Source organism: Myotis brandtii, unplaced genomic scaffold, assembly GCF_000412655.1.
Source record: "Myotis brandtii unplaced genomic scaffold, ASM41265v1 scaffold520, whole genome shotgun sequence".
Taxonomy (NCBI): domain Eukaryota; kingdom Metazoa; phylum Chordata; class Mammalia; order Chiroptera; family Vespertilionidae; genus Myotis; species Myotis brandtii.
Genome location: NW_005369827.1, coordinates 252967 through 275812, shown reverse-complemented (window position 1 = coordinate 275812; position 22846 = coordinate 252967). Strand labels below are relative to the sequence as shown.

General features: G+C 40.7%; 1 protein-coding gene and 1 long non-coding RNA gene across 4 annotated transcripts in view; one reads left to right on the top strand and one right to left on the bottom strand.

Annotated features, from left to right (window-relative positions):
• The first annotated feature begins 859 nt into the window (after nucleotides 1-859).
• LOC106728018 lies at nucleotides 860-20875 on the top strand. The gene is made up of 3 exons (XR_001364249.1): nucleotides 860-1449; nucleotides 14188-14191; nucleotides 20866-20875. It is a non-coding gene; the product is annotated as an uncharacterized LOC106728018 (long non-coding RNA).
• KLF3 (Kruppel-like factor 3 (basic)) overlaps nucleotides 3564-22846 on the bottom strand; it is a 35298-nt gene continuing 16015 nt past the window's right edge. For all 3 annotated transcript variants that reach the window (XM_005877432.2, XM_005877433.2, XM_005877434.2), the window contains exons 3-6: nucleotides 15147-15633; nucleotides 14346-14496; nucleotides 9122-9282; nucleotides 3564-7420 (exon numbers count right to left, since the gene is read on the bottom strand). In XM_005877432.2, coding sequence (XP_005877494.1) covers nucleotides 7239-7420; nucleotides 9122-9282; nucleotides 14346-14496; nucleotides 15147-15633 — 981 coding nt within the window. In that variant the 3' untranslated portion in view covers nucleotides 3564-7238. The remainder of the gene's footprint in view (nucleotides 7421-9121; nucleotides 9283-14345; nucleotides 14497-15146; nucleotides 15634-22846) is intronic.

The window sequence follows — 22846 nt, the reverse complement described above, 5'->3', positions numbered from 1 at the left end:
ACTCACCACACGCTCCAGCAATTGCATTTTTAAGCAGTTGTCCAAGAGAAATGAAAATTTATGTTAACACAAAAACCTGTATGTGAATATTTGTAGCAGCTCTATTCATAGTGGTCTCAGACTGGAAACAATCCAAATGTCCTTCAACGGGAGAATGTACAAGCATATTGTAGTTCCTGAATGATTAAGAGGAACAAACTACTGATACATATAACATGGATGAATACATAATGCCAGGTGATAGAAAGCCAAGTGATAGAAGCCATACTCAAAAGGCTACATCTATTCTGAAAAAGGCAAAAGTTCAGGCAAGTAAAACAGGCCTGGAGGCGGGGATTGACTACAAAGAGCCATGAATTTTAGGGAGGATGAAATTGTCCTAGGTTTTGAATGTGGTGAGTACATGAGTGTATGTGCTTATTAAATTAATTAGACGGTGCACTAAAAAGATTATTTTACTTTATGTAAATTATACCTCAATATACCTGACATTTAAAAAATCTATCAAGCTTCATTTATGGAAATCAACAAATTTTTCCCCTCCTCACTATTTGGAGAGTTCTGGCTGTGCAATTATTGAAGAATTAATAGTATTTTTCTTGTTAAGAAATGGTTGAGTGGGGCCTGGATAATGGGGAGGGCATCTCAGAAGATAGCCTGTGTATGAGCAAAGGCAAGCAGATGTGGTTTGGATTTTGAGAGGAGGCACCAAACTCACCTGGTGGTCACTCAGCGGAAAAATCTGTTTAATCGTTAAGAGAGCAAGCTCTGGAGTTAGACCGCCTGAATTTGAACCTGGCTCTTCTACTTCTTATCTTTGTGACTGGCAACGTAAGAAACATTCAAACCTGTAGATAATTTTTGTGAGTTTATTTGAGCCAAACTGATGACAATTTGCAGGAAGCATAATCTCAGATGATTGAATAAATGCTCCAGAAAAATGTCAGTTTGCACCTTATTTTATACATTATAAGCAAAAGAGAAGACAATAAGTGGGTTACATGAAATCCTGTGGTGATAGATTAGGGAGGTGGGAAAAAGCAAAGCTGGGGAATTTCTGAGATTGAGTGAAGAGTAAAGCGGATAGGCTCATCCTTCTCTTACACAGATGGGTACAAGATAGTTACGTGTCAACAAGTAACACGATAGCAATAACGAGGGGATTTGTGGTTTCTGCTGGTGAGGTACCTGTGCTTTGAGGGGTCCAGAGAAAGGGAGCTTTCTTTGACATTCTGTTATAGTAGGCGCAAAAAGACAACAGACAGGCTCAATTAAGGTAAAGATTGACTTTTGTCAGGGAGGATTCTAGCCTAGGACATGACTACCCACCATAATCTGCTTTTAGTTAAAAATTTGTAATTTCAGACCATCCTACGTGGTTACTGAGTTAGCAAGGCCACCACATAGGCCTCCCCTGAGCTTGTTAGGTTTAGTATGTGTCCCATTTTCGTCCACTTGGGCAAGTTACTGAACCTGTCTGTGCCTCAATTTCCATCTGCATAAAGAGAATAATAATAGTTACATGCCTTACAGGGTTGAGAATTGAACTAATTAATACCCTCAAGTGCTTAGAATAGTGCTGAGCATACAGTGCATGCTCAATTAATGATAACAGAAAAGGCTTGGGTGGGTGGGGGGGGGGAGGGCAGGGCTGAATTAAGAAGAACCAGTTCAGGTGCCAGTGAGTGCCATGGGAAGCTTTTAAAAGGTGGGGCAGCAACATAATCAGATCTTTGTTTTGGAAGGACGGCCCTGGCGGCTGCTGTGGAGGATTGAAGTAAGACAGTGACGGACTCCCGTGATAGTCCCAGAGGCCTGAGCTGGGGCAGGGGAATACTGGTTCTGTGTCTCTGGAGAATGCTAATACACTAAGTCTTGAGAGAAGGAAGAAACATCAAATGCATTCAGTGTGAAAGAGATATGGTCTAAGAGCCTGAAGATCCAGCTTCTGTCTTCTCTCCTTAACCCAGACCATTCAGGATGCTCATAGGAAATGAAAAACCAGGGATGTAATGAGCAGAAGCATTCAAAGCAATAAACATGTCTACCTAAACTTGGTGAGAACCGCACCCCCACACCCCTATTAAGTAATAATTTTAAAAAGAATTCTAATTTACAACATGTGTCATACTAATTTGGGGGTCACTCTACATATATACTGCACCATTACTAGCCATCATGACCGTGGTCACCTCAGATATCAGGAAATGATAACAGGTTCAATTTACACATCAAAATGAATGTATCCTTGAAGGGCAAGTCATTGTTAAGTTTTGCACATGCGTGCGTGCGCGCGCACACACACACACACACACGTCACTCTAGTCTTGAATAGCTTAACTTATACATCATATGTTTTTACTACCATCTGAACAGAGCCACTTCCTTTCTTTAATGCACACTAGAATTGATAGCTTGTCCCCCAGCAAGGCTCCCAATCCCTTCTTCTTCAACCCAACAGCATTTAAAATATTGGGCAATGATTATGAGTGTGTGTGTGTGTGTGTGTGTGTGTGTGTGTGTATGCATGCACTGAACATCCTTACTTTGTTCAACCACTCCTCAATAGTTTCTCATAAAATCTATGCTTGTCACATCCTCATCACTCACCTGGGCAGAATCCAGCTTTAACATACAATCTCCTAGGTTGGTCTCATTTTGAACTCAGCAAGGGTCATCTCTCCGGTATAGGAAGTATAATGTGAGCATTACAGCCAACCATCTACTAATCCAAGCCAATGTTCCTTTAGGACATAAGTTACATACAATACCTTTTTGAGTTTCTGGTCACGTATCTCAGTATAAAAGCAGTTTCCTGGGAAAGGCTGAGTTCAACCTTCTCCCAACCTCCTTCCAAGCCCCAGCCTGTGACGGCGAGTCACGTGGTAAGTGCCAGCCAGACATTATCTTGTGTTTTACTAAGATGAACTTCGGGCTGGAGGAAGCTGATTGAGGCTGAACAAGCCAATATCTCAGTTACAGTTGTGTTTACGGGGAGTGGGGGGTACAGGGAAGGTAATTACATTTTGCTTTTAACAAAATAACTCTAAATCCTCATTAGAAACGAATTGTTCCTGTGATGCTGCAGACACAGCAGTGTCCATGGACATGGCTTACTAAAAATGTTTATCCAGAATTATTCACTTTAATGCACTGTCTTTTGCCTAACTCACCTTTATCTTATTTAAAAAGCAAAGTATTTAACACATGCCTCTTAATACAAGGCACTGACGTTTTTTTGGAAGCAGGTAAGGGTCATAAATAACTGACCATTCCAAGAATGCATTAGATGAGTTTGTAGATTTATGCCGGGTTGTCTGCAGGTTTATGGTTTGTGCTTAGATTTCCTGTTGCCATAATCAGAAATCCAGGGACAATGCTTTAGGGCTGAGTTAATTTCTTTAGTGCATCTTCCAATTAGATCTGTTTTTCTTTCCCTTCATCAACAATGATTGCCTATCAGAGTGATTTGCTTGGAAATTTCTGAACAGGGTCTCTCACATGTTACATTGCTAAGTTTTGTTCCTTGTGATCACTGAATCTATAGTAATCACATGATCACATTTAATATTCTGATGGTTTTATTAACAAGTATATAATACATATATTGCATACTGTATATAGTATATGAGGACTGTACAGTACAAATTTATGTTCACAGTTTGACATGACAAAATGTCATTACTGAATTCCCATTGGACTACAGAGTAGAAACAGAGAAGGTACATTAAACATTCACATCTTTAGTAAGAAAGATTACCAAAATGTTTCAGTATTTGCAAGTATACTAATGCATGCTAAAAACCTTTACCCATTCAGTCTTATTAGCTTATAAAATATATTACACTTTATTAAAAATTTCTGCATAGTTTATACAAGTATTAAAGTACTGTAAATGTAATAATCCTGCTATACTTGCAGGTATGGTTTAAGAGATGCTAAGCAGAAAGATTATTTTGACCCTCTAACACTAAGTACATATCAGCAAAAAAAAAAAAGTGCTAGTATTTGTAAAACATAATATTGTAGCCCTCGTTTAATGCATGGAAAATGGCTTTGTAAATGTATTATTTCATAAGTGGATTTGCAATCATTTAGAAATTGTTAACCTTGACCAAGAAGAGAATAAATACCGCTCTGAGCAACTTCATGTATGACAGTGATTCCTTCAAGATGACAATATTTTCAAACCAATGGATTTACTTTAAAACTTTAGATCTTTGAGATTGTCTTTAAAACAATCTAACCAGGAAAGATGTGCAGATATACAGTATCAGCAATATACTAGTCTTTCAAATTCCACATTAGTGCAACACTGATAGTGCAGGTGGGTGTTTAATAATGAAACACACATGTACATATGTAGTTCCCTGTAAATCTGTCCCGAGGCTCTCGAAGCTTCCGCATGTTTAGCATTTCGTTAGCTGAACGTAGCTATGCTGCTGACATTCTCCAAACAAGGCGCTTCAGAATGTTTAATGCCCATTTACGATGTAGATTCACATTTTAAAACTCTAACATATGATGAATTCAGATTTAATTTTTCTGACACTTGGATAATAACTGAATAAATTCTATAACAATTTATACACTAGCTCCATTCTTACAAATCATTCTCATCAACTTGAATATTGCAATTAAAATCGCCATTGATAGTAAGATGGCACATCACTAAAACCACACACTCAAGGGCATCTTATTTGAGGTCTCCCACAATAACAGCTAAAAATGACTAAGAAACTAAATTTCTCAACTATGATAGTATAAGATACAAATATATATATATATATATATAAAAGGAAAATTTGGAGAGCCAATTGGTAACAAAAGTATGTAGACCAGCAAGGGAACAGAGAATGATGGCTTCTCTGGATGGTTCTTTCAGTTAAAATGGAACTTTGTTAATCAACTGTTAACATAATCTAAGCAAGCTAAGTATAATGTAATAGTCTCTGCAGGGTTTTGCTTGTACTTTTGAACAGAATTTTGATATGCCATAGCAAACATTAAATTTCACTAGAACCCATGAAGCTTTCTATTAATTGGACTCAGACTCAAAGCTCATTATAGAAAGATCAACTCTACCCTTTCTCATCCCCCTTCCCACCTTCTGTGGTTAGAATATACATAAACTGGTTTTCTCCATCAAAACAAAAAAAGTCCCTTGCATTCAAACTTAATTCTTCGGTGTGTTGTGGAAGAACCATTTCAAGAAATAAACACCTTGGCATGAATGTGACTAAGTATTTACAATGCAGACAATACCTACTTTCCCAAGAGCTATTTTTTTTAACCCCTCAATTCATATCTTAGTTGCAACCAAACACACAACAACAAAGAAAAGGCCCAATTAGGATGTTTTAATATTCTAAATGAATTTTGCAGTGCTTAAAAAAAAAGGTAAAAACCAAGTGCCAGATAACAAATTATTTTGCATTTCTGTACATTTCCTTTCAGTTGGTTCAGAGAGCTGTTGAGTGGGACCTCTAGGTGTGCAGTCCTTACAACTACTTTCATTGACATAGCGCCAAAGTAAGCTCCCCACACAATTCGCAGGCCTCAGAATCACTTCTTCACTGATGCTTTGAAAACAGCGTATTCCTCCCAGTTAAAGTTGTATTGGATCCTGAGTTGTGGCTCGGACGAATCTTCAGGATTCCATTCTTCTCTTCTCCATCCTTTATGAAGGGGCATTTGGTCACAGGTGCCCACTTTTGACCACCGTTGCCACTTTCTTCAAATTCAGAACCAAGGCATTTCTACACATGAATTATTTTTATTGGCATTTAGACTATGATGCTCAAAAGCCTACTTTTGAGAAATGTCCCCCAAATAACGGTGCTATTTGTCTTGAACATGAACACGAGTCATTTTCAGTTTGTTCTTCTGACAGGATACTTGGTAGTGAGAGTGCCAGCTCCGACAGTAAACTTTGGGAATTGTTGAGCTACATATATGAATCCCTGAACTGTGATTTTCTATTTTTTAGGAATCTGTCCCCCCAAGTAAAGGTCTGTGTGCTTCACAACTATTTACAAATAGCGTCACTCAGGTCTTAATGAATCTACTTAGCAGATGCTTATCTGTGATATGTGTCATGAACATCAATGACAGCCAATTTGGCACCTTGTCACTCACACAGACTTTCTGTATGAAAGCTGTATGAGTAATTTGATATGGGAATATAATTACCACTCAGCGTTCCCCTGTTTGCAAAAAGGCTCTCAGTAGGTTTGGTAAAGAAGGCCATTCAGACCCCCATCCAAAAGATTCTTCACCATTTCTGGGCAAATATTTTTGTGGCGTCCCTACTCTCAATGCTTGATGATCTATATTAAGGACACTGTAGGACTGGAGGTTGGTACATGGGTAACCCCATCAGTATTTGGCTTTGCTGGACGGTTCTGCACAGTTGAATATGCAGAGACCGAAGTTCTAGGAACGCACCGCACAGCTAACCAAATGATGAAATCTCACTGGAAACCCCTGGCTGGCTTCCTCCTCTGCCCCCTTGCTCAATGCCCCTTTGCTCCAACTCCACTCGATGCAAATACAGCCTCCATCCCTTGAACTGACAGATCACCTCCCTACGTCAACAACTCTAGCTTATCTTCCACTGGTGGCAAAGTCCTCCTTATTAGCTGCAGGCACGAAGGAGGGCAAAGGACTTAATGTCGATGAAGTGATAAATCCAACTTGACAAGCAAGATTGGTGAAGGATAACGGAAGAGCTGACTGAACTCGCCTGGAATCTTGCTGCCCTTCTAGCTGACCTGTGCAGGGGTCCACCCGTCTTTTCTCGGTGCAGCACAAAATGCGATCACAGGGCTCAGAGGTATGACTGTCTCTGGCAAGGACTAGCAGGCTGGATACTGTATTTCTAACACATTTACTTTGACATTCTTTTGAGGAATACATGGACAAACCGACAACTGGTTCTGTTTGTTTACATGTTCCCTTGTTCTCATTACATTAAACTTATCTGTAAGAAGGGTTTGCTTAGCATCCCCGGAAAAAAAAAGTGTTCACATTCTTTAGGTCTGACCCGTGGTAAGGAGGGAGGATTAGAGAATATTTACTACTGACCATATGGAAGTTTGACTGATATAAATTCAGAGATTCAGACCAGCTGAATCAAAATTAAAATGTACATGTAAAAAATGAGTTAGACAACGGGAGGGAGGACAGAGAGAGCTGGGCGAGTGGGGAGCCGCGTGCCGAGGCGGAGACGGAGACATTCAAACTAGCATGTGGCGTTTCCTATGTAGGGCAAGGTGGTCAGAACGGGAGAAGCTGCGGTCACAGTCCGGACACTGGAAAGGTTTGATTCCAGTATGTTTTCGGAAATGTCTTGTTAGTTCATCAGACCGAGCAAACTTCCATGTGCATCCTTCCCATGTACATTTGTAAGGTTTTTCTCCTGCAAAAGGAAAGTGAAAAGAGCTTATTATTATTTTTTTTTCTGATAGAAAAAGACTGTTAATTAGTAAAGGCAGTAAAATTCAAATGTCTGAGCTAAAGCTCTTGACATATATTATTTCCAAGGTATGTTTATCCATTTGTCCCTCAATAACAGTATCTTATAAACCACTACAGGACAAGCAAGAAAACATTAATTCTCTTTAAAAAAAAAAATCTGAAGTCTCTATCAACTGAAATATCTGTTGGGGATTTCAACATCTTAGCTTTTGTTTAATGGATAATAACTATGCCTAAGTATAATGCTTTAATCCGGAAGTACTAACACTATAGTGATGCCTCCCCACCCTGTTACAGCCGGGTGTCTCCCACCCCTCCTGTGGGGTAATGGTCATTTGCAGGTGAGGACAGAAGACCCTTGTGAGAACACCCTAGGGAGAGCCATTAGGAAGACCCTCACAAATGAAAAGGCTGTTAATGGCTAGCTTCCATGTTTAAACCTTATAGACTACCATTCCTTGGCATTTCAATGAGATATTCAGAATTTGTATTCTCTGCTTTGCAGCACAGAATATAAATGCTAAGAGGTATTTTGCCCACATCTGAATTGTTATGCAAACATTCAATTTGGTCTTTTTAATCTTAGGCTGGAATCTGGTAGCATCCACCGCAGGGTTGTCCCATTAATCTCCTGGAGATGCTTTTACGAATCTATTTGACATAGGTTTGGTGATTGGGTGTTCCTCTAAATGCAAGCTGTAGGTAGGTTGATTTTCCCTGGCTTCCTCTCCCCAGAATTCAATGAAAAACTCACTTCCACTGTGCTAGACACTTTCCTGCCCTTTTTTCTTCCAAATCCCAGAGTCTTCTGTTTAAATATTCCTCATAAGAATGACTCATAAGAATAAAAAAAAACAAAACTACATCCTGAGTTAAGAACAATGTATACAGAGGCAAATCCCTATCACACTAGAATTTCATACTGAAGAGTCTGAGGTTGGGTCAGATGTGACCTATAGTAAACATTAATCACCAGTACTTAGTACAATTAATCGGATTGTTTACAACATTTTTACACAATTTCCTTAAGATACTTTGCTACAAAATGTTCAAGAGCCCACGGAACAATTTCACGTTTTCTTCACCTATACAACAATAAGATCTGGCTGTACACTCTGTATTTGAGACTGGGCACGATGGAAAATATTCTAGAACAAATATAGCAGGCAATCACATAGAAGTTCCCTCAGTTTTAGAAGCGGGGATTTACCCAAATTCAGCTTCTATAAACTGCTGCATTTGTTCTGCGTAAAGAGCTGATTTTTACTATTGTGAACTTTATGTACATTTGCCATAGAAGAGCCCATAGGAAGACCACATCCTGGTGAAATCGGCCCACGGTTAAGAGCACTCTCCCCTCTGTTCCACCGGAGGATCCATCCCTTTCTCTCTCCTTCATTGCAGAGTGCAGAGAGACAAGTGATTGGCCTTCCTACAGCGATGACCTTGAATCTATTCTACTTATTACAAAAGTAAATCATAACAAAATACTTCATCTATCATGACAGAGACATCTGTAAATGACTATGGTAACTTTCAGATGCCTGAAAAAAAATCAATAATAACCTCTGAAAGTCAGAACATTTGACTTAACCTTGTAGTCTAATTCTTAGGAAGAAAGCGAGTCTTATATTTCTGATACCTGTATGTGTTCTTCTGTGTGCTTTCAAGTGAGAGCTTTTAGTGTACACTTTGTTGCATCCGTCATAATCACATCTGTGTATCCTTCGCTTCCTTTGGGTGTCTGGAGATTCCACAGGTAAAGGTCTCTTCCCCGGCTGTACTATGACTGAAGGGTGATTCCTGTGAAAGGCAACGTTAAATGCAAAATGTTGAGTGGCAGGCTCTTCCTTTTCTTTAGTCTATCAAAAGCATTAACAACACCGGGCAAAAACAAACAAAACCCAACAAAATAAACAAAAAGAAATTAGCTGATCAACTCAAGAAGCACTGCTATATTCATTCAACAAACATTGAGTGAGCACCTACCATAAGCCAGGCACTGTGCTTGGCACCGGGACACAAAGATGAATAAAAACAGGGTTCCTGCCCTCGAGGAGCTCACACTCTAGGGGGAGACAGACATGTAGATAAGTAATGACAGTAAGAAGAGTTAGGTGCTACGCTGCAGGGAGGTGGGTGCAAAGTGCTAGAAGTCTCTTTGCCTCAATAAAAATTTGCCTGTTTATAGAATGTTGTGGCCCTAGGCAATGCCGGACACTCTACTACTATTCACAGGCCATCCTTACTTTCATTTATTGTTCTTTAGGGAAAGGTCAGATTCCTAAGTCTCAGGCAACCACACTGTAGGAGGTCAGCCCTCTCAGGGACCCCTGACATTCTCCCTACCTCCCTGATTGCTCTCGCCCAGACTCATATCCTGCATTTGCATAAATCAAATCATGTTAAACATCATTACTGTGGACTTCTTTTTCAGAAAGGTAGTTGGAGAGAAAAGGCAGATGGGGAAGAGCTGGGAAAGGTCTGTAGTTTTCCCAGACTTCTGCTGATTAATGTTAAGTAATTAAAATTCCTAATCCATTCATTAATTTTAACCCATTCATTTGCTTTCCTAATGACCAACTACCTGAAACATTACAGTTATGTAGTTGGCCTCCAACTATAACAAAAGACTATTCTTTTAAATTTGAACCTAATTCTGGGCCAGTGGGGCTCAGTGGTTGAGCGTCGACCTATGAACCAGGAGGTCATGGTTCAATTCCTGGTCAGGGCACATGCCCAAGTTGTGATCTTGAGCCCCAGTGTGGCATGCAGAAGGCAGCCAATCAATGATTCGCTCTCATCATTGATGTTTCTACCTCTCTCTCCCTCTCCCTTCCTTTCTGAAATCAATAAAAAAATATGTATTTTTAAAAATTTGAACCTAAAGTTCTTAAGATGTTCCACATAACATATGAATATTTTATACAAGTGTGCAAAGGGAGAAAAAAGATTGGTGAGAAGGAAAAAAGGAATTTAATGAGATTTAAAAAAGATAATAAAATTTAATTATATAAATCAAAAGGGAATCCCTGAAATGAAACTTGATTTTTTTATCTTGGTTAAAATTTACATACATGTCTTTTATCAGTAACTTTTTCAGGCATGCTAGGAAGCAACTAGAAAGAAAATCAAAGCCGTATTTAAATGACCTCACATTTTCTCACTTTTATTATTAGCAAAGAAAACTGTCACTTTACCTTCCTACCCTGATGCTTAGAGGGGCGATACAGAAAAACAAATGGCCAAGTTTAAATACATGGAAAAGTGAACATGAACTAGTGAGGGGGGGAAAAGACAAGACTTAAATTTTATAAATATACAAACAGAGAAAATAGAGAAGTGAGAAGTTTATGAACAGATATAGTTTTTTTTTATCAATTTAAAATTCTTCAATAAAAAGGAAAAGGTTATCAGTTTATTTTTAACTTTCAACTTTAATTCCACTGATTGAAAATGTTTCATCTTCACTAAGAGACCTTCAGGAAATAAAATTCTGAGGAAAAAAATGATTAAATGTATCTCATGCTCTGGGATACTGAAAGAGTATTAGATGATTTTAGAAGTCTCTCCCGATTGTTAGATTTTATGGGTTGCGAATCAGCCTAATAGTTTCTGTGCAGTAGTTAAAGAATGTGTTTTCCAGTTGCTTGTTGTGTGCATAAAGGTATGCTAAAGAGCTGTGTGCTCTAGCTTAAATCCCAGCTGACAGTCCCAGCTCCGGAGCAGATAGCCCCTGGGACCCTGGGGGCAAGGTGTTGATATCTGCTCTGTGGAATGGGGAGAATGATATGATCTGGGAAGGTGGTTGTGAGTAATGTACACAAAGCATTTAAGAACAATATGTGGCCCAGCTGGAGTGGCTCAGTGGTTAAATGTTGTCCTGTGCACGGAAAGGTTGCCCGTTTGATTCCAGGCCAGGGCTCATACCTGGGTTTTCGGTTCAGTCCCTGGTTGAGGCACATACAGAAGGCAACCAATTAATGTTTCTCTCTTCCTCTTCTCCCTTCCCCTCTCTCTAAAGTAAAAGATATATATATTTTTAAAAGAGAACAATATCTGTTCCAGATGTAAATCTACTCAATGGTAGCTGTTCATAATTCAAGGTTCTGAAATCTATTTGTAAATGTAGCCCCTACATTGTTTAATTTCATGAAGCGTGTTTTTTTGTTCTTTTAATGTCTCCACACCGGATCAGGACATCTCTATACCAGCTAACATCTACCTCAAAAGGCACCATCATTCTGAGGGTGGTGAGCAGCCCCATCTCTAAAGAGCCAGATGTTAGTATAGGCTGAGGCTAGAGATCAGGATCTTGGGATCTCACCCTTCTTGGCCTCCTCACTACTCATTTTAAAAGAGGCCGTTTAGGAACATTACAACCAAGAAGTTAGAACAACTATTAAATATCAGAGACCTGGTCATTGTTTTGAGCTAAGCCGACCTCTCAAGTTTGCTACCAATCATATACACAACTAAATGGAACAACCTGATCCTTAAGCTGTTTGATTTTTCCTTCTTAAGCTGTTTGTTATACATTTTCACACATGCAAATATACAGCAGAAGCAATTTTATATACACTTGAGTGCCTTTACAAATAATTCTAGAGCAAGTAGCTCCATGATCAAGCAAATGGATTTCAAAGCTGTGTTTTGAAGTCTGCCTCTAAAGAAAGGTTTTCTTGAGGCAAAGATTGGGGCTGCCTCATCACAATGCTACTAGGCGCTTGGTTTCAAATGATTCCTTCCTGGCTAGCTGGTTTCCTATGGGGGCTGCTACTGGGCACACTCCAAGACATTACTTAATCACATCTGTGAGAAAATCACTTGAAGAGTACATGTCCCAGTTGTGGCTAATCTGTTGAGTTTTTTGAGAAGCAAAATGCATTCTTGGGTCAGCATTAGACTAAGCATCTTGCTCATTAATCATTAAAAGCCATCCAGCTTGAGATCATCCAAAGAACATTACTTAAAATAAGAAAGAAGAGAAAAAGTATTTTATCTTCAGCAGCATTCAGGGCACAGCATATTATTGCTTTCAAATATCCTTCTTCCATAATGCTTCACACTGTAGTTCCTAATAACCTGGGCTTTGGAATAACCCCATTCAGTCAATGGATCACTCCCTATGTGGGCAATTGGTTTTAGAGCATCTTTTCCATCATGTGTGTAGGAACAATTACAAGTGCAAGTCATATTGCCAGTTACCTTGCCAGAGACACCCGGCATCATAAATAAAAGCAGCAGTGCAGCCGACATGATGTGTCCATTTTGGATAGTTTGTTTTTTCCTTTCACTTGAATGCATGAGCAGATGCAATCAGCTAGATATGGGTTAAAAATGGCAGGAAGAGCCCTCATCTGGGTGCAGGAGATCAAGCCCAGGCCCCTCTTGCTGTGAACAGTGTGATTACAGGCGAGTTATCTAATGTCTGGCTCCTCAGTTCTCCATTTCCTGTCTCCCATATGCTTGTTATGGGAGAATAAAAGTTGGAAAAGTTTTTTCACTCCTTTGGGGGTGAAGGGGGTGCAATTTTGAAAAGCAGTAATGTACAAGTCCATCAGACACTCTACTACCTATGTGGCTGGGCAAGAAAATTCATTCTCCACCTATCAGCAAGTATATGACAACAACAAAAATTGACTGTGATTTGGTTCACTGAGCAATTAATACGTGAGCTACTATAAGGGCATCTACTTGGGTTGAATGTGGATACAGTTAGAATATTTGGAATTCCAGTAAAATCAGAGGATTCATATTCTGTTGCAGATTATTAAGTGTTTAAGGGAGAGGGGTGGAGAAGATCAAGTAGCCAGGTGGGCAGAACATGTGTTTAAGTTGGAGAAAAGTGACTTGGGAGGCAATTGTTGCCTCAGTACTAGGAAGCTGGCCACTAAATCCAATGTGAAAAGCACCAGAACACAAGACAATTATAGCAAGAAAAATAATTATGGCCAATAATGAAAATAAAGAGGAAAGAGGCAACAAGATTAAACGATTAGCCCAAGGTCACACGTATGGTAGGGAGCGGAGCTGGGATCCAAGATGTCAGACCCAAAGACCAGTTTCTGAACTACTTCAAACACAGCTTCCGGTAAACTTCAAGGTTACCTACAGTGGCAATCCCATCAGTGATATTATTTAACCTGTGTGTGGCACTGTCATATTACAGCAAGTTAAACGTAAAACAAACCACCATTCAGGTGGTTGGTTGCTGACCAACACAGCCTGAACTTTCCCCTCCATGGCAGTCCCAAAGCAGACGGAACATTCTAGGCAGGGGCAGGCAGGATTTAAACGACTAGAGAATAAGCTGTGTCATGGCTGGGCTTCTCTGAGCTACATGGTCAATTTCTGTTGCCACCACTTGTTTACAGGACTTGTGTTGGAGTGTCTTTCTTGGGCTTGTGGTTGGCCTGAAGATTTTAATGCAAGACATTCCTCATCCTGGAGACAGGAGACTCTATTGGAAGTGATAAGTAGGAGTACGACATGGGTCCATATGGAGTTTTCATGATCCAACCTTGAATATTTAGAACACCAAATTCAATCCACGGTGGGATTAAGATTCTGGAAAAACTATGTGTGCAGTCTGGAAGAGTGAACAAATAAGATAAAAACAATATATGTGGTAAGGTGGCAAAATCATGGGTGACCAACTCAGTGGTAACTGGAAGTCATTGTCATAATGCTGTCCGTGTAACAGAGCATTGTTTTTGGAGATCCCCTCATCTTGCCCCGTGGCTGCCACATGCTACAGGGCGTTCCTGGCAATCCACACACCACACAGTGGAACCTGGGCTTCCATTCCAGGTCCCGAGATGCATGCTGCTACGCAAATGCTGGGTAGACCTAAATATACTTACTCTTGCAACAATGCTTGCGGGGGGGACACTGAGTTCATTAAAGGGGGTGACATTTCTTCAGGATAATAATCTGTCCTCTGTGGTTCGATCCCAGGTTCTATTTTAATTTTTTTCTGTAATATAGGCTTCTCATATGATTCAATTACAGGTACTAAAAAAATAAAAACAGAAAAGTCACTGTGTGTACAATTCACCAATTTCAGCTTTTAAAAAAGCTTATTGCACAGGTCCCATCTATAACACTGATGTGTGACTATTTATCTGCCTTTGGCAAATTAGAGCAGCAATGAATCTGAGGGGGGTTCTTGTTTCTCTGGCCCATTATTTTGCCAGTAAGCAGTGTACCTAGGAAACTGGACTTTTAAGACACCAGCCCCCAAATGATTCTTCCTTATGACTTTTTATTATCTCCTTTTAACCCCAGTCTTCTGCCCATGACCACTCGATAAACAAGGTGCTTTTAATAGCCCCGAGTAATCACCACGATCTAAAGGTATTTATTAAATGCCTCTTTGCACCTAGAACCGTATTGGCATTCCATGAAGCAAAATGTAAAGTCAAGATTCCTGCCAGCCCAAAGTTGACAATTACATAGTGAAAGTAATCATTTCATAGCTTTAAACAGACAGCCTGATTCTTGGGAGCTCTTCCAGTATCAACACTTTAAGGCAAAAAACACACACACAAAAGGAAATGCCTCAGGCAGACGCTAAGTGGGATATTTCCTTTGAAGAGCTTGGCTCTGCTTCCTTCACCCTCCCCAGGCTGTCTGGTGAAGACACTGGAGATTCCGAAATTTACCTTGCATGCTACTGTTTGAGTTTTCCATCTCCTCGGACAGGGACACCATGAGCGGCTGCTGGAGGTGACTGGTGTACATGAAGGGGACGGGCTGCACCACGACGGGCTGTATGACCGGCAGGATCCCCGGGCTCCGAATTCCGTGCCTGGACAGGGCAGCGGCCATCACCGGCGGCATGGACAGCGGCATGCTGAAGGGCTGCACTCCCGGGGGCGGGGGTGAGTACTTTTTCATGGGCGGGCTGGACGATGGCATGCTCAACCCGGGCGAGGCTCTCCGGTGCGAGGACTGGAACTTCAGTGAGGAAGGAGAATTCCCAGCCGAGGGCGGTGAACTCCGCTTGTTGACAGTCAGGTCCACCGGCTCCATCTGCATCCCGTGCGACAGGACTTCCGGGGTCTGAAAGAACTTGTCGGATAATGGTGTGGAGTAGATGACTCCATACTTGCTGGGCTTTATGGACTCCATGTAATTAGATGGGTATGACTATTGGAAAGGAAAAAACAACATGGGAACCGCCAAGTAAGTACATTTGCTTCAAACACAAATTAAGATGCAAAATTCTTACCAACAACAGGTTATGAAACAGAAGCCTTGTGGGCTTTAATCATTAGGAGTCAGCGTTGGGGTTCACCAAGAACCAGCCAAGCCAAGTAACCTCGTTGCTTTTCTGACGGAGCTTCTTAACTGGCAGGAAATGCCCTCTCTGGCTTTAGTGTGTACCCTGGCGGCAGGGCACTGAACATTTCTCATGATACGCTTTTTATAACATGAAGAAACAGAGCTGCATGTGGGCTGGAGCCGCTGACGAATCCATGCCTGGGACATCCAACTGCCCTGATTTGCCCGGGACTATCTTGGCTTTAGTATTAAAGTCCAACGACCTAGGAAATGCCTCAGTCTCAGGCAAACCAGGATGGTCGGTCACCCTACACGCCTAACACTGAAGGCTACCCACACTAGGGTAACTATGTCCTTGGCCCCAACTTGTTCAATGGTCTACGCACAGTTTGAATGAAGGTGTAGAAGATGACCCGATTTATACATTTGTGGATGACACAGAACTGTAAGAAACAGCTAATATAATATGACTCAAATCAGGCCACCTGATGCTCAAAATGAGGGAGGCCCAGTGTTCTCTACATCTTGCTCCCACTCTCAAAAGCTAAGCTAAGAAGATATTAAAAGAGAGACAAAATGGTTTGTTTCCTCCCAAATCTAAGATCTGTTCTACAATTGACCTACTTTACCTTCAAATACCCTTCTCTCTTCTAATATCAGGATGACCTAACTCATCTACCAGCTTTAAATATAAAAAAAATCACAACAATTGCATATTCTGGTTCATGTTCTTGGCCATGGAGTTCACTAAAATTGCTCCATTCCTTAACTATAATTTAAAAATGAGTACTTGCTGTAGAATGCTTTAAAAAATTAAACACCAGCCATTTTCTATACATGCACGCATTTTAGGGAAATTTTTAATAACCACATGTATAGTCCTCCTGGAGAAAATTACTCGTATTTGAATCTTTTACAGTGAAAGTGATAAGCAATATACTGTGCCTCTCTTCCAGCTCTTTTAAAAACATTTTATTTATTTATTGTGTTTTAGAGAGAGGAAGAGAGGAAGGGAGGGGGGGAGGAGAGAGAGAGTTATTTTTGTTGTTCACTTACTTATGCATTCATTGATTGAGTCTTGTATGTGCCCTGACTGGGGATTGAACCCACAACCTTGGTCTATCAGTCTTCCAGCTCTTAAATCCTATGTGTTTATGATTCTGAGGCAATACTAGCTCCTGATGCAGCTGAGAAAACCCACCAATGGGGACTTGTACTTAAATGACTGAATGCACTGTTAATTTCTGAGCTTCCCCAGACACTCCAGTGGCCACTATTGTGAGTTACAAGTCATTGTGGGGTAGCAGTGGTTTTGACGGGGCTTATGACAGAGATCCCACGCTTTCCTCTCTGGGTCTTGCTGGATGGCTCTCTACCTGGCTATGCATCAGAATCACTTGTGCTGTTTTGAAATGCAGACGCCTGGCCTCTACTGCAGGCTGACCGAGCATGAAGTATCAGGGGAAAGGTCCTAGGCTGTATTTTCAGTTCATTCGATTTTGATCTTTTAAAGTTTCTCATCTTTAAGATTAAGTACTTTGTTCTTTCGTCCTTTCTTTATCCATATCATCATAATCTGTATGGTCTAGAACAGTTGTGGGCAAACTACGGCCCGCGGGCCGGATCCGGCCCGTTTGAAATGAATAAAACTAAAAAAAAAAAAGACCATACCCTTTTATGTAATGATGTTTACTTTGAATTTATATTAGTTCACACAAACACTCCATCCATGCTTTTGTTCCGGCCCTCCGGTCCAGTTTAAGAACCCATTGTGGCCTTCGAGTCAAAAAGTTTGCCCACCCCTGGTCTAGAACCATGGCAAGCAAACTGCGGCTCGAGAGCCACACGCGGCTCTTTGGCCCCTTGAGTGTGGCTCTTCCTAAGCCTTAGGAGTACCCAATTAAGTTAATAACAATGTACCTACCTATATAGTTTAAGTTTAAAAAATGTGGCTCTCAAAAGAAATTTCAATCGTTGTACTGTTGATATTTGGCTCTGTTGACTAATGAGTTTGCTGACCACTGGTCTAGAACAGTGACGCCTGCGGCCTGGCACACGGTGAACATACAGTGCTTTAAAATAGATGTTTATTTAAATGCATATGAAAAAACTTTTTTTTTTACAGTAGTGATATAATGTTCCCTGTTAAAAAATTATGTTAACAAAAGCAATTCTATAAAAGAGGGCAAGAAATATTACTAACTAAATATTAGCAGTACAGGTGCCACATCAGGATATGGCAAAGCTCCTCCTAGAAGGTTGTGAGGCTAAAATCAAAATTGGATTCAACGAGGTAGCCTATGTCTGAGCTTAAACACCCTGCGGCCCTATGGTTCCCTTCTCTTTTCTCATACAAGGAGTGCACTAAATGGGCTTTGATCCTCCTAATCAGGGCTTCACAAATTCACTGGGGATCTTGTTAAACTGTAGATTCTCAATGACTGGGAGGTGGCAGAAGGTGCACAGACCGCCTTTTGAATGGCACGGCTCTCAATAACAGACACAGAATAAGAATACTAATTTTTAGTATTAAAATCTGGTATATCACTTAAAAACAATTTAAAGAGGGGAGGGAAGAATATGCATTAATAAATCTGCTTAAAAGCAAAGACATGAAGGAAATAAAATCAGGAAATCCAAAATATATAAATTGTTGTTTTTAAAAACAGCTTTGAGTTATGTATAGAGAATCAAATGAAGAAAAGACTATTTCTAACTTTCTTCAGACCCAGGCACCCCACAAGGTGTGAGGGCTCCAAACATACAGCAATATTAACATTAAATATGTTAAAATTGAAATATTGAAAGAGGCACAAGACACATTAACAAAAAAAAATATTACAAACTGTGTACAATGAGGGTTTAAGGAAGTAATTAAACATGGGGGGTGGAATGTCACCTGGTTCTAAAGTTTAATCTGCTTTACATATAATTCTCTAAAGTGCAAAAGCTCTGATACTAGAAACAAAAAGTCAGGAGATGGGAGGCAGCATTAGTTGACTCTACTCACCAAAATGTAGCTTCTCCCTTATTGTCAGCCCTATTCTTCCAAGAGCTCCCTATGACCTAGATTTTAACGCCAAGTTATTGGCAGCTCAATAGGAAGCAAAACGAGGACACGCTTTTATTGCTGTCATTGCTGAATTTTTTTTTATCTGTGGGTGAGTTTAAGGAAAGTAGGAATTTAGGACCCGGGAGATTGGCAAAGTTAATAATATTCCCAGGTTTCTCACGCCATGAAGGAAAAGAGACAGCCATACAGAAAGCCAAGTATTCTAAACACGATGCAGTTTTGCTTCGCGTCTGCTCTCCAGCGAATGACCCCTGTGCCCTACGCTGACTGCTGTGTGGTGTTTGCGAGGCCACAGGGCTAAAAGTAAGGAGACACCTTTGGGCACAGCGGAGCACACAAGTAACTCTTTCCAGTCCGGCCGCCTCACGAAAGGGTGAAGACATGTGGCTCCTCAAACTGTCTCACTAGCACATTTCCTAGCAATGTTTATCAGAGCCTTCGGATTACTGGGGTGGAGCACACAAACTACTGCCATCAGCTCGCAACAACCTGGTGCCCCACCGTGGAAGGACTGATGCGGGGTTTGCTCCGGGTGTGCACACCCTGGTAAACAGTTGCTTCCTTTCTGCTCCAGACCATTCCTGTCTTCTAACTAAGCAATGCAAATAGGCGTGGCCGCCCGGGCCCCTAATCCGAATCAGAGGCAAGTATAGAAAAGCGCCTGTGGCCACTGAAGGACATCCAATGCCACCCTCCCCTCCCCCTTCCACATGCTCAGCCAAGGAGGCTCCGTGTGCTGAAGCCCAGCAGCCTGGAGACAGGGCTCACGCAAGGGATTCTCCCCCTCCTTCCATCCGGGGGTGGTACTGGGTTTACTTTTCGAAAAGGTTTGGTTTGGGACACTTTTCCAAAGCTATCACATAATACTCAAGTGAGAATTTCAATAGTTCCTTATTTTATTGGGAATACTTTTGGTGAAGTTTCCATTACAAGGGAGTTAAAGTGGATAAAATCTCTATTTCACTATTTGTGAATATGAAAAAGAAGTGAACATCCGTGACAGGGCGATGGCAAGTCAAAGGAATCTTCATACGAAGGGTGGGGCTCCCAGGGCAGAAAGGCGTGGTGCGTGTATAAACACACACTCTGGAAACTGCAAATGTCATGCCTCTCTATGCAAACACAAGCAGAAAGCTCCCTTTCTACCAGGCGCGGGAGAGCCGTGAAAAGTTCCTGCTGGAACAGAGCAGAGGAACTGTTAAGTGCTTCTCAGTCTGTCAGGAGTCTGTTAGATAACAATTTTCATTTAAAAAAAAAAAAAAAGAAATGTACTTTCTTCAAAAGTAATCTTCCTGTAGGAACAGAATAAGAAAGAATACTTTTTAAAAATTTGTTTTCTTTCTCATCTCCTGAGTTAAATTCTTTAACTTTCTTTGGAAATGAATTGGTAAAAACAATTCCTTCACATGCACATTTTACATTCATTCACATGATGTCTACGGTTTATAAATTATAATCTCCAATTTTACAAATAATAATAATTTTTAAAAAAAGGCTCAGGCAGCTGCTGGCAGTTTTGCCAACTTTGCATTGAGAGTAAGTAGCAGAGACCCAGGCACAGACCTGAGCAGGCAGGGTCTCCTCTCCTGATTCTTGCACCTTCTAATAAGACAGTATCAAGCTCTAACCGGTTTGGCTCAGTGGATACAGCGTCGGCCTGCGGACTCAAGGGTCCCAGGTTTGATTCCAGTCAAGGGCATGTACCTTGGTTGCAGGCACATCCCCAGTAGGGGGTGTGCAGAAGGCAGCTGATCGATGTTTCTCTCTCATCGATGTTTCTCTCTATCCCTCTCCCTTCCTCTCTAAAAAATCAATAAAATATGTTAAAAAACAAAAAGACAGTATCAAGCCTGACTATTTGCCTCAAAGCACAGGATGGTAGGAAGGCTTATATGGGGTAAGTGAGAGATGACATTTCCTCACTTTCTCTAAATTATAGCAAAATACCAAATAGGCAGATTGCTTCTGCTATGCTCTCATTTTAAGAAAAAGGGGGGCAGGGAGGGAAGATAAATCACCATAAGATATTTTTATTCTATGTGGAATTAAAACAAAATTCCTCTTACAAATTATTCTATACAGCCTTAATGTTTAAAACATAGACTTGAATAACCAGACTTCAACCTTCAGATCAAAGATGGAACTAAGAAGGAAAAAAAAAGGAATAAAAAAATAAGAAATTAGATTTCATACACTCCACCTACAAAGGCAGGAGAGATGAAATTTGAAGATTTAAGAGTAAAAACAGCCTGGATGGCGTGGCTCAGTGGTTGAACCTCGACCAATGAACAGGAGATCACGATTCGATTCCCTGTCAGGGCACGTGCCTGGGTTGAAGGTTGCAGGTTTGATCCCCAGTGGGGGGCCTGCAGGAGGCAGCTGACCAATGATTCTCTCTCATTGTTGATGTTTCTCTCTCTCCCTCTCCCTTCCTCTCTGAAATCAATAAAAATATATATTTTTTAAAAGAATGAAAACAAAAGCTTATTTAATTTTGTTAAGAAAATAATCACAGCCGAAACCGGTTTGGCTCAGTGGATAGAGCGTCGGCCTGCGGACTGCAGGGTCCCAGGTTCGATTCCGGTCAAGGGCATGTACCTGGGTTGCGGGCACATCCCCAGTGGGAGATGTGCAGGAGCAGCTGATCGATGTTTCTAACTATCTCTCTCCCTTCCTCTCTGTAAAAAAATCAATAAAATATATTAAAAAAAAAAAAAAAAAAAGAAAATAATCACAGCACCCTAGTCTCCAAATTTTTCAGTTAACGGAGATTTCACTGAATTAAAAAGGAACTTCACTGTAAGGACAGACACTAACTGTTGGTGAAACAAACTAATTTCTGTGAGAGTTAGCTGAAGTTGCAAACTCGAGCATGAAGGAGAAAATGACCATTATTTGCAAAAACACTTCTATATATTCTAGGTTCATGTATTAATCTTCAAGTGCATTCTACTTCCTGTTTTCAGTTAAGTGCGTTTTCTTGCATTTAATTACATCATAACTAACTTAGCAATGTGTAGCTTCATTCTTAGCTTGAAATTAGGCTCTGGAGCCCTCCTATCTCCATGCTTGCTTAAAAGCACTGGAAGTACACTGAATAGTAAAATGCGTCATTGATGGTTCTGCATCATTTAGAAAATTAATCATACTCTCCGGTACTAAAAACCTATTTATATTTCAAAGATGTAATTAATGGGAGAAATTTTACACCTTAATTTTCCTCCAATGTGACCATGCCATAGTTGGGGGAAGGGTTGAGGAATGCGATGACAGCACTGAGTAACATCAGAAGTCAGTTCGCTGTTTTGATTAATAAAATTCTTATTGCCCAGTTTTCATATTCAGACACTCAGTTATCCAGTTATTATGCTGGAATGTAAATGTTATTTCCTCAAAGCCACTCTGACTTAACTTTTCATTGCACCCAGTGATAAACACTTCACTGGCTTCCTAACAGCCATGGCAACTCAGTTCCAAGGGCCTCTGACTGACCCCCGTGTGTTGTATAAACATTTTTGGCAGGAACCCCCACAGCCAATGCATAAGGATGATCTAATTTTGCAAGCGTGTCATTACCAACCTTCTCATATGCAACTCAGGCCAAGTTTTCCCCCTTGTGAATATTTTTCAAGCCCGTGAAAGGAAAGAGCAAGATAGAGTGAGAGAATTGCCTTGTTACTTCATATTTGCTAAACCAGATCCCCTCAAGTCTAAGCCACTCCCTGCTTTGCAGTGGGACACACCTTTCTGTTGTCACCCAGGTCCCATAAACACTTGGACTAATTACTAGTCTCCCGGTGGCCCAAAAGCAGCATCTAGAAGGTTCCGGCTCACAGAGGGGCCAGCTTAGCACTAGGTGCTGAAAAAGACAAGGAACACAATTCCCACCCACCCAGACTCTTCCAAGTGAAATAAAATTCCTCCTCCCCGCCAAGTTCTTTCTTTCACTAGCTTCTCTCCAGGCATCTCTCACAGTCATAGCTCCATATCGCTGTTGTCATAGTT